Source organism: Mustela erminea, chromosome 5 (assembly GCF_009829155.1).
Source record: "Mustela erminea isolate mMusErm1 chromosome 5, mMusErm1.Pri, whole genome shotgun sequence".
NCBI classification, from domain to species: domain Eukaryota; kingdom Metazoa; phylum Chordata; class Mammalia; order Carnivora; family Mustelidae; genus Mustela; species Mustela erminea.
Window position 1 is genome coordinate 99132187 of NC_045618.1, and position 12543 is coordinate 99144729.

General features: G+C 34.3%; 1 protein-coding gene across 4 annotated transcripts in view; it reads right to left on the reverse strand.

Annotated features, from left to right (window-relative positions):
* The window catches only part of SOS2 (SOS Ras/Rho guanine nucleotide exchange factor 2), an 80288-nt gene that overhangs the window by 51779 nt on the left and 15966 nt on the right, over nt 1–12543 (reverse strand). For all 4 annotated transcript variants that reach the window (XM_032344177.1, XM_032344176.1, XM_032344178.1 and 1 more), the window contains exons 2-5: nt 7803–7928; nt 5014–5145; nt 3748–3912; nt 227–430 (exon numbers count right to left, since the gene is read on the reverse strand). In XM_032344177.1, the coding sequence (XP_032200068.1) occupies nt 227–430; nt 3748–3912; nt 5014–5145; nt 7803–7928 (627 nt within the window). The remainder of the gene's footprint in view (nt 1–226; nt 431–3747; nt 3913–5013; nt 5146–7802; nt 7929–12543) is intronic.

Genomic DNA, 12543 nt, shown 5'->3' on the forward strand with positions numbered 1-12543 from the left:
CTAATCAGGGCAGCTGTGTGCACTTGTGTCTAACTTTCATTGTCATGCCCTTAATGTGGAACAATTCACATATTTTTAAAACTATAAATACTACATAATAGAATATTTTTGCTTATATACTCCAAATATAAAAAGTTCTTATTTATGATTCTAAGCTGCTATTTAACTTTTGATTACACAGAATTTCAACTTGGTACATAGAATTTCAAACCAAAAAGGTACTTACAGAAGGTTTAAACAGCTTTCTGTCAGAAAGAAAGGCTTCTTGAAACACTTTTATGATCATATTTAGTTCCCGTAGATACTGCCTTTCCTCTGCAATTTCAGTTCTGATAAGGTCATAGTAGTTTAATTCACCTGAAGAAGTAGGTTCATCTTCACAGAGAGAAACCAAACCTATATCATCCTGATCAAACATGTCCATCAAAACCTGACAAATATAAATAATACCGAAACTTATTTTCCATACTTTTATAAAATGGTCTCAAGGTATTTAGAATTAAAACATTACACAATGAGAGTTGTGTGTATTACAAACTAATTTATGTAAGAAAATTCAAATAAGAGAAATATGAAAAGTTGAAGGGAAAAAACATTCAAAACTGGATATGCACAGATAGATAAATATTTATGGAAATAAGATAAACCTAATTTATATAATATGTGTGTATACACATACACACACATAAACACACATATATAATCGCAAAAAAGAGCATACCTTTGAAGGACAACAATCTGAGCCAAAATCCTGGTTCAACCACTTACTCACCTGTGATTACAGACAAGTTATTTATTCTTTTTAAAGCAGGTTCCTTCTACGTAAAATGTAACTGATAAAAAAATTCAATGAGGTGATGTACGTAAAATGCATACTACTATGTCTGGTAAAGAGCAGGCATTCAAAGTGGTACTTCTTTGTCCTACTGTAAAGAAAGCTATACACATTTGGAGAAAAAGAAAAGGATACTATTGTGGAAGCACATGACAGAACATAGTGTGATGCTTTTCTAATGCATATTGACTATACCAGCAACAGCTATTAAGCAGTTAAAGAAGGTGCCTAAACCAGTGCAGGAAGAGAGGACTGTTAGGAGATTGGTTACATACAGGAGAACAGATCAAATAAGAAAATACATTACGAAAAATGGGAGCCAGATTTCTGTCAGAAAGACAGTTACAAACATGAACAAGGGTAGGCTAAAATGAACCCTGTGGTATTAGTTTTGAATTGGAGATAACTGTGAATTCATATATAGATAGATAATTCTTTTTTGGTAGACACAAAGTAGTTCTTGAGTTAGAAGCTTAAGCCTGAGAGAATGGTAAAGCAGCAGATTTCCCAAAATTGTTACACCCACTCAGAAATAGGTCAATAAATACTATCTTCTAAGCAGAACTGAATTACTGCCTGCCTTATAGGTCCATTCCCACCTAAATGTAGGTTGGTGCTAACACATATCACCTATGTTGGAAAATAAACAACTTGTGAAAGTACACGTCTGTATTAGTTTTCTTGGGCTGCCATAACAACAAAAACATTGGTAAGAAATAAATATAGATGTGTTGTATACATATAATGTATATATACACACACAGTCCCCAAATCTGGCCTCTAGATACCAGAACAGGTACACTGTAATAGCAGTGAGCTTATCTAGCACCCAATTTTGGTTTCTAAATACCTTTCTTCACTAAAAGGAACCTGGAGTTTTTAGAAAATGACTAATCAGGCTTGAGCAGCATGTAAAGAAAATTTGAACCTGGAACATCTTCTGTCAAAGGAAAGTGTTCAAAGAATGATACAGAGAGAAGCTAACTTAAAGGAACTCCCACTGGCCAGATCTGGAACAATGTGAATTATCAAAAAAAGTAATGAAATAATGGAGAGCATATTAAATAAGAATCCACGAGTCTATATTAAAATAAACAAATGAAGAAATTTCAAGTGCAATGAGGAACAAGATATTCACAATCTCAAAATATTCCACAAAATATTTATTAATTACAAAAGGGAAATTAAGCAGAGAAGCCTGGAAAACAGCCCTTAATCAAGTGATCAAAACGAACATCACCAGTAAAGGGACAAATCAAAACTGCATGCCATGTGAGAAATGCAATGAAAAGAGTACAGCATTACTTCTAGGATATTCCTGGCCAAAGATCCATAACCTAAATCTAATGAAGAGAAAATATCAGAAAAAAACTAAAGTAAGGGACTTTTTCTTATGGAGCCCAATGTGGGGTTTGAATTCGTGATCCTGAGATCAAGACCTTAGCCAAAATCCAGAGTCGGATACTTAATTGACTGAGCCCCAGTAAGGGACATTTTAAACAATAACTAGTTGTAATTCTCAAAATTATCAAGGCCGCAAAGGTTAAAGAATTATGAGGAACTCTTCTAGACAGAAAGATAGATGACTAATTCTGGACTGGATCATTTTGTTATAAAGGACATCACTGGAACAATGGGCAAAACCTGAATGGGGCCTGAAAATTACAGAGTATAATGTATCAAAGTTAATTTCATACTATGGGTATGCAGAAGAATGTTTTTATTTGTAAACTGTGTTGGCAACTTACTCTCAAATGGTTCAGGGCACAGGGGAGTATCTTTTATTGTACCTGCAACTTTTCTAAGGTCTGAGAAAGAAATTTTTTTTTAAAAGCATGTAATCATAACTTTAGAAGTCAAAATAGAAATGTCAAGGAATTTCTACTATGAAATTCAAGTGAAAAATGATCTTTGAGACCAAGACACACTAGAGCAGATCTCAACCATAACCGCACATCAGAATCACCTGGGATGCTTTCAAAATACACTGAGGTTAGAGTCCTAAACCAGGCCAAGTAAATCAGAACCTCTGGGAGTAAGATGCGGGTATCAGCAGTCTTTCTGGTAGTTCTGATGTACAATCAAAGTAGAGAACCACTGGCATGTGCCAAGTTCTAGGGCTCATTCACCCTTAGCGGTCTAGTTTAGGCACCTTATCTATGAAGTGTTCTCCCCCATGCCAGAGGTGATCACTTTCTCCACTGTATCTTTGGCTTATGATAGTTTTTAATCACACTGTGCTGCAATTATTATATTTTTTACAATATTTTTACTTCCCACTAAAATGAATTCCTTCTAACACACGGATTGCTATCTTGTTCAATGTGGTACCATTAATGCTCAGGACAGTGACTGGCACATAGACAGATACCCAAAAATGTTGATTTAAAAAGTAAAAAGTAAAAAAAAAAAAAAAAAAAGTAGAAAGGAAAGAAAAGGAGGAGAAAGGAAAATAAAAGAGATTCAGTTCCTTCCCCCAAAGGCTTACAGCCAGGTAACGTACAAAAAAAGTATTAGAAGCAAGAACACTGGAATTACAGTATTTTGCTCTCTACCTGTGCCCCACTGTTCCACAAAACCAAAGTATGCTTTTCAAAATTACTTGTACTTAAAAGTACCTGAATGCTCTGTATACATTTTCTTTCTAAAAAGATAAAATTCTAACTATTTTTCTTAAATTGGCTTGAGGCTTTGGATGTTTTTTTCTTGTAGGTAAAAGATTCCTGATGGGGTAGGGGGGAGATTCCCATCCTGTCATATGCTGAAAATAACATGGTTTGTCTAAAATGCCAGCATTTTGTCTCCCAACACCAGGAATTATAAAAATTATGAATATCAACATGTATAAAAAAGGTCGAGGTGACATATATTCACTATATACAAGTTAAGTTTAAATACCTTTTAACACTTACCTTATCTGCACACATTGACACTTTAATGTCCTGCTGAGATATTTCATAATGTCGGATATTAAAAACATAATTACCAGCCAACTTCAAAATATCAGCTGAGATATACTCTAATACAGCCACAATATACAGGGATACCTGATAGTCCACTTTGTACCCTAAAACTTCCTGTGGAAAAAAAAAACAATTTAATTCCCAAAAAATGGCACTGTCAAGTATCACTTAGACACTTAAAAATTTTTTCCAACATTCTTGCTTACAAAGAAACTTTCTATAAACCAAATGTCTAAAGTTATAGGTATAATAGGATACAGAATGAGGGGTTTTTAAAAAAGAATCTAATCTAACATCTGCCTTTAGTATCAAGGAAGAAGAGATTATTGATTTAATATAGAAATCTTGGCCAGGACTTCACTGAAAACCTCTTAATTAATACTTTATCCAAAACCCATTAGACAAGTATCTGCTATCTTCAAGGACCTGTAACCAATATCCCCAAATGACCGTGGTTTGTACTGAGGGGAGGATGTGTGCATATGAGGGAGGAGTTAGGGGATGTCTTGAAATTGCTACCAAGAGGGCATTCAAATCCACATACATCAAATATTCTCTATAGATCAAATAATATTCCCTAGTCTATTTTTCCAACGCACATAAACATATCTATGATAAATACAAATTAATTTTAAAACAGTCAAAAACACCATAGCTTTTGACTACATATATATATATATTTTTTTTTTTAAAGATTTTATTATTTATGTGACAGAGAGCAGGAGAGAGAGAGAGAGAAAGCACAAGTGGGGGAGGGGGAGAGGGAGAAGGAGAAGCAGACTCCCCACTGAACAGCTCAAAACCAGGACCCTGAGATCATGGCCAGAGCTGAAGGCAGACACTTAGGTGACTGAGCTATCCAGGTGCCTCAACAATATAAGCTTGCCTAACAAGAGGTTGAGAATCAGTTAGGGGTAGTACTCAACAGAAGATACCACAAAGATGTATTATTGCTTATCGATAACTTTTAATATTATTTGAAAGGAAATCCGATTTTATCAGTTATTTACTTTTATTTGTGCACACATTTATATATATATACATATATATACATATGTACATATGTGTATGTACAAGTACATCCAAGTACACACAAGTACATGCACATACTAACATAGACCATGCTACAGAAGTACTATATAAATACACCAATATATTATTAGGTATTATTCATGACAAGAACTTCCCAATGTTTAAATTTTTTTTTTTTACTACCTTCAATGAAGGATGGATTTTGTCCACAGGCAGTAAGAGAGGATTTCTTCGTTTTCGTTTTTCTATGGCAGATTGTGCATCAGCAATAGCCCACTTATCAATTGGATGAGGAAAGGTCTTTTGAACACGTTCCTGTTCAGATCACAGCAGTACTATTGTTAATAGAAGTGTTCATAACTTCTTCATACAAAACTAAATTTTATCATCACTAATGCTACAGAAAATAGTGACATAACATGTTCGGATTCCTGTAATAACTACTTATTTTTAAAAAGAATCAACAGGACTCTCAAGATTTTTTCCACACAATTCCCATGAGTACAGAAAAAGGTGAAATTTAAACAGAACACTTTAAGCACAAGCATAATTAAGACGGAATGAGAACTAGGAAAAGTAGTAACGTTAGGAGAGATTAAAACCAGTATGAAATACTCACCGGTGATTTTACATAAGGTTCCTAGGGTTAAAATTATTTACCTAGCATAAGCAGTTAACTCATTATTATAAATTATTATACAGCAGTCTCCTTTTGCTAACCTTAGAGCTTCAAATATAGAGAAGAATTTTAAAAAGAAGATGCCTTGTACCTCTTAAAGGTTCAAGTAGGTGACAAAGCTCAAAATGGTTTCAGGAAACACATCTTCTGCCAAAAACAATCTAAGCCTTTTAGGTTACTATTATGGTTCTTTTAATCTAAAATTTAACCAGTGGTTGACATGAATAATGAGAACTAATGATAGGTGAATCAAACTCCAATTTGTAGCAGGACTTCCTGTTTTCTAAAATTATGTTCTCCTCTTTTAGCATATTTAGCTATTGAGAACTATGCTTTTTTTTATACTTAATGTCTTAAGAGTTGAGAGCAGGGAACCAAACGCTTTAATTCCAAGAGTCCGCAAAAAATCTTAAGGGCTCAATTCCTCCAAATTAAGATTTTCCTTCATACTAGAAGTTGCTGCTTTATTATTAAAACAATTTTCAAAAGAAAGGTAATGTAAACAGTAAAATACAAAAGTAATTTTTGAAAGCGGTACAGATATGTATTTCTAAAAACCTAAAAATACTCCCATGTAACTAAGCCAAAACAAGTATTTTAGCACTAATTCACATAATTTTTAGAGGCATGTCTGTATATTAATCAAACAGTAAATATCCTTAAGATTTTTACTAGTCCTTTATTAAAGTGATATTTATACGCAGTAAAATGCACAGATCTTAAGTGTACAATTCAGTGTTTTGGTGAAAAATGCTTACACCTGTGTAACCATCAGTTTAATAAAGATACAGAATATTTCTATCATCTCACAGGCAACCACCATTCTGATGTCTATCACCATTAATTTTAGCTGTTTCTGAACTTCATATAAATGTATCATACCATATGTACTCTCCGAGGTCTGGCTTTCTTCATTCTATATAATGTCTGTGACTTATAGCCATGTTATCGCACGTATCAATAGTTCATTCTTTCATTTTATTACTGAACAGTATTCCATTTTATAAATCAACCACAATCTGTTTATTCATTTTCTTGTTGATAGAAATTTGAGTGGTTTCCAATTTTTGGCTATTATGAATAAAACTGCTTGGACATTCATACATAAGTCACATTCTGAACACATATTTTCATTTCTCTAGGTGAAATATTTAGGAGTAAAACTGCTGGGTACAGGGTAGATATACTGTATATTTAACTTTATAAGAAACTGCCAAAGAATGTTCTAAAGTGGTTATACCATTTTATATTCCCACTAGCAATGTGTAAGAGTTCTAGTTATGCTACATTGTATTTGGTGTTATATTAGTCTTTAATTTTGTCCCTTGAAAGCAGTGTAAAACGGTACCTCAATATGGTTTTAATTTCTATTTCCCTGTGACTTAAGAGCTTGAAAGGCACCTGGCTGGCTCAGTCAGTCGAGTATGCAATTCTTGATCTTGGGTTGTGAGTTTGAGCCCCATACTGGGTGTAGAGATTACTTTAGGGGCGCCTGAGTGGCTCAGTGGGTTAAAGCCTCTGCCTTCGGCTCAGGTCATGATCTCAGGGTCCTGGGATCGAGCCCCGCATCGGGCTCTCTGCTCCGCAGGGAGCCTGCTTCCTCCCCTCTCTCTCTGCCTGCCTCTCTGCCTACTTGTGATCTCTGTCAAATAAATAAATAAAATCTTAAAAAAAAAAAAAAAGCGCATGAGCATTTTTCATGTGCTTATTGCTCAATATCATATCTTCTTTCTTTGAAGTGTCTGTTTAAAACTTTTGCCCATTTTAGGGAGGAAGGTGTCTTTTTATTATTGTGTTGTAGGAATCAACATTTTGGATACAAATCCTATGTAAGGAATACATATCACAAACATTTCTCCTGGTTTGTCACTTACACCTTTTTCATTTTCTTGTTAATTTTATTCTTTAACACTGCATTTTGAGTCCTCTGTAAAAAAAAAATATTTGGTTAACCCCAGGTTAAGAAGATATTCTCTGCATTCTCTTCTAAAACTTTATAGTTTCAGCTTTTATGCTTAAGACCATGATGCATCTTGAATTAATTTTTATATGAAATAGATTTCAAGGGTTTTTCCCTCATAAATTTATCCAGTTATTTTAGCACTTTTTTTGCTGAAACACTTTCTTTTCCCCATTGATTTGCCTTGATACCTTTGTTGAAAATAAACTCGGCACATATTCCACATACGATTTCAATGGTTTCAGTTTCCATAATGATTTAGAATGATAAATATTTAATTTAAAAATCTGTACAATGGTTCAGTGATATTTGAAATATCAAAATAGTTTTTACCTCCACATCTTGAACAGTCCTTGGTTGAGCCATGCATAATTTATTAAGCAGCTGAAAAATCAGCTCTTCAATATAAGAGAGAGATTCTTCATTAGCTGAGAGAGTGGGATGTACTTGCTCTTGAACCTTTAAAAAAAAAAAAGAGTTCACAGTTAAAATACAAGCCAAAATATCAAAGTCAGAGAATCATGGGGCGCCTGGGTGGCTCGTCATTAAGCAGCTGCCCTCTGCTCAGGTCATGATCCTGGGGTCCTGGGATCGAACCCTGCATTGGGCTCCCTTTGCTGCAGGAAGCCTCTTCCATTCTGCCTGCTTATGTTCCCTCTCTCACTTTCTTTCTGTCAAATAAATAAAATCTTTTTTTTTTTTAAAGATTTTATTTATTTATTTGACAGAGAGAGATCACAAATAGGCAGAGAGGAAGGCGGGGGGTGGGGGGGGGGGGAGCAGGCTCCCTGCCGAGCAGGTATCAGGACCCTGAGATCATGACCTGAGCGGAAGGCAGAGGCTTAACCCACTGACTCAGCCACCCAGGTACCCCAAATAAATAAAATCTTAAAAAAAAAAAAAAAAAAACCTCAGAGAATCTTATTTGTAATTATTAACATTTTACTGGAATAGTTATTCAAATACAAACATAAAACAAAAAAGTGGGGGAAAACCCACCTCTAATTGTTGCTCTCGGTAAACTTTCTTTAACCCACAGAGCAGAAACTAACAGAAAACTTAAGTAGTCTAAGACCTACTTTTGTAAAAACCAAAAACAAAACAAAAACCTACAGACTTTAATACAGAATATTTTTTAAATTATGCATTTTAAAATAGTTTCTAATTTCCATTATGGCTTCCTCTTTGACATTTAGAATTTAGAAGTATATTTCTTAATTTCTGAACCTATAGTATTTTTTTAAGTTCTCCTTTTTACCGATTTCTAGAATAACTGCATTATGATCAGAAAACATACTTCCTAGGAGTTCAATCTTTTTAACTTGTTGAGACTTGTTCATTGTATAGGTCTAGATGGCGTCACTGACAAACTTAAACATTAAGAAACTAGAAGAACAACAAAATAGACAAAAAGAAAAAAATAACAGAACAGATTTCCCAACTTTTTGTGAGACTAGCCTTGATATAAAAGCTCAAAAAAAGATGAAAATAAGCCATTTTTACTCATCAGCTTAGAAATAAAAGCCTAAGTAAAATATCAACTAAATTCCATAATACATATTAAAAAAAAAAATGTGACCAACCAAGTGGATTTATCCCAGGAATGTAAAGTTGATTTAATGTCAGATAATGAAGCAAAAATATTTTACCATGCTAACAGATTAAAAAAGAAAAGTAATTATGATAATATCAATGATTTAGGGAACATCTAAAAAACTCCACATTCATTCATAATAAAAGCTCCCAGTTAATTCAGTAAAAGGATATCTATAACAAAACTACAATAAACCTCATAGTCAATGGTTAAATACTAAAAGCTTTCTTTTTGATATCAGGAAAAAGGTAAGGATACTCGCTCTATCATCTCTATTCCATATTGTACTGGAGGTCTTGGAGAGTGCAGTCCAGCAAGAAAAAGAAATAAAAGTGTAAGAATTAGAAAGGAAGAGATTTATAGACGATTTGACTGCCCACTACAGCAATTAATTCTATGTGTCAATTCGTCCGGGCCGCAGGGTGCTGAGACATTTGGTTAAATGTTATTTCTGAGTGTGTCTATGAAGGTTTCTGGGTAAAATTAACATCTGAATTGGTAGACTGAGTAAAGCAGACTGCCCTCCCCAGTGTGAGTGGACCTATCTGATAGGCTGAGTAAGAAAGAATTCTCTCTCTGCCAGTCTTTGAGCCAGGATTTTGGTCTTCTGCCTTGAACTAGGACTTGGACTAGGACTATACCACCAGCTCCCCTGAGTCTCTGACTTACTGACTGCAGATTTTGGACTTGCCTACCTTTATTAGAGAGAGACAGAAGAGAGGGAAAGGAGAGAAGGAGAGGGGGAGAGAGAGAGAGAGAGAGAGAGAGAGAGAGAATGTGTGTGTGTGTGTGTGTGTGTGTGTGTGCGCGCGTGCGTGTTTCTGTTTCTTTGGAGACCCCAGACTAATACAGCCATGAAGAAAAATCAAAGTATTGTACAGATAAATTTTTTTAAAAAGATTTTATGGTTTATTTGAGAAAGAAAGAGAGTGCACGAGCAGGGGAAAGTGCAGAGGCAGAGGAAGAGAGAGAATCTCAAGCAGACTGTGCTGAACATGGGTGAGTTAGGGCTTAATTCCACAACCCTGAGTTCATGACCTGAGCTAAAATCAAGAATCAGCCACTTAACCAATATGTCCAGGTACCCCAAATTATTTTAATTCATAAAAAATAAAATTTTATTTCCGTGGAACACAAAAAGATGAAAAACAAAAATCTTAAATAGTATCATTTACAATGGAATAAAAAATATATCATGTACTTCGGAATACACCGTAATAAAAGAAGTACAGATTTAATATTGCAAATATATCAATTCTCAAACTGGTCCACACACTTAATTAAAATCATAGTCAAAACCAAAAAGTCTGTCTGCTGAAATTGACAAGATAATTTCAAAACTTATATGGAAATGCAAAAGGCTAAGAAAATCAGGCAGTTATTCCAAGAAGTAGAAGTACTTACTGTAATCGTTATTGGGATCTATTACAAAGCTATAGTAAGAATATGATATTGTTATAGTGACAGACAAACAGATGAATGGAAGAAAAAAGAGTCCAGAAACAAGCCCATAAATATACAGACCCTTGGTTTACAACAAAGTAGCATTACAGGGTATGAGGGTTGGGTCATGGGAAGATGGGGAAGCATATAAATAGTGAACAACTGGATACCCATACAGAAAGAATGAAACTCAACTCTGATTCATACTCTACACAAACAACAATTCTAGCTGGATATTTTATTAAATAAAGACCTAATAAACTGGTACTATAAAACAAGATATTATCTTCACGACCTCAGGATAAGAAAGGATTTCCTAAACAAGACAAAAAAAATTACTATCCATAAAGGAAAGGCCTGATAAACATAACTTCAAATTAAAAATTAAAACAATGTTCATCAAGACCTTTAAGAAAGTGAAAAGACAAGTATGGAATGGAGAAGATTTATGTGACACATAAAACACAAGGGCTCGTATCCAGAACTCGAAGTTCAGCAGAAAAAAAAAAAAAAAAGACAAAAATCCCAATACAGGGGCACCTGGCTGGCTCAATCAATAGAGCATGTAACTCTTGATCTCAGAGTTGTGGGTTCAAGGCCTATGTTGGGCAACAAGCCTGCTTAAAAAAGAAAAAAAAAATCTCTATAGAAAAAAACCAAATCAGCACTTAGCAAAAGAAATTCAAATGGCGTATAAGAGCTCTAGATCTTTGGTAATGAGAGACATGCAAATTAAACCACAATGAAAACTATTAACCCATTCATCAGAGAGCAAAACTAAAAAGCCTGATAATACTAAGTGTTAGTGATTATGCAGGACAATGGGAACTCTCAACACACTGCCACTGGAGTGCAAAATGGCTCAATAATTTTATTTTTTTATTTATTTTTGGCTCAATCACTTTAAAAAAACTTTGCCATTATCTACTAAAGTGCAAGATATGCCAATACCCTATAATCAATAACACTGGAAAATTTTGTATGTTAACAGATGGCAACTCACCTACTGTGGAGATCACTTCATAAAGTATATATATATATATACCTAAACCTAAGCTAACACTGTATGTCAGTTATACTTCAATTTAAAAAATCAAAAACTTAAAAAAATATATGCATACCCTATGACCCAGCAATTCTACTGCTGGAGATATACATGTCTGTTTAGAGCTATGTAGTCCAACACAGCGGACATTAGCCACATATGGCTACTAAGCACCTAAAATGTAGCTCTACTGGAATAAAATGGACTTTAAGTGTAAAATATATGCCAGATATCAAAGATTTAGTATAAACAAGGTATGTCAAATATTTCTGTATTTAAATGCATTATATGCTAAAATGATTAGGTCAAATAAAATACATTATTAAACCCAATTTCACAAGTTTCTTTTTACTTTTTTAATGTGCCTATAAGGAAATTTAAAATCACGTATATGATTTACATTATATTTCTATTGGACAATATTGTTCTAGAGAAAGAAGCACATGGGTTTCCTAAAAGACATGTATACAAAGGCTCCCAAGTAACATTATTAGTGATACCTCCCAACTAGAAACTCAAATATCTACTCAGAGTGGAATAAACTGTAGCATATTCATACAATGGAATATTGGAAGAAAAATGAGTAACTATAGTGACATAAAATGTGGCTGTATCTTCAAAATAATATTGGCAGAAAGAAGCCAGACAAGAAGGATACATACAAAGGAATTCTGCTTCAGGGCGCCTGGGTGGCTCAGTGCATTGAGCCTCTGCCTTCCGCTTGGGTTGTGGTCCTGGGGTCCTGGGATCAAGCCCCACATCCAGCTCTCTGCTCAGGAGGGAGCCGGCTTCCCCCTCTCTCTGCCTGCCTCTCTGGCTACTTGTGATCTCTCTCTCTGTCAAATAAATAAAATCTTTAAGAAAAAAAACAAAAAACAAAAAACAAAGGAATTCTGCTTCAAGATCAAACAAAATGAAGCTATAAAATTTAGAGACACGTTTATTTTATTTTTTTTAAGATTTTATTTATTTGACAGAGATCACAAGTAGGT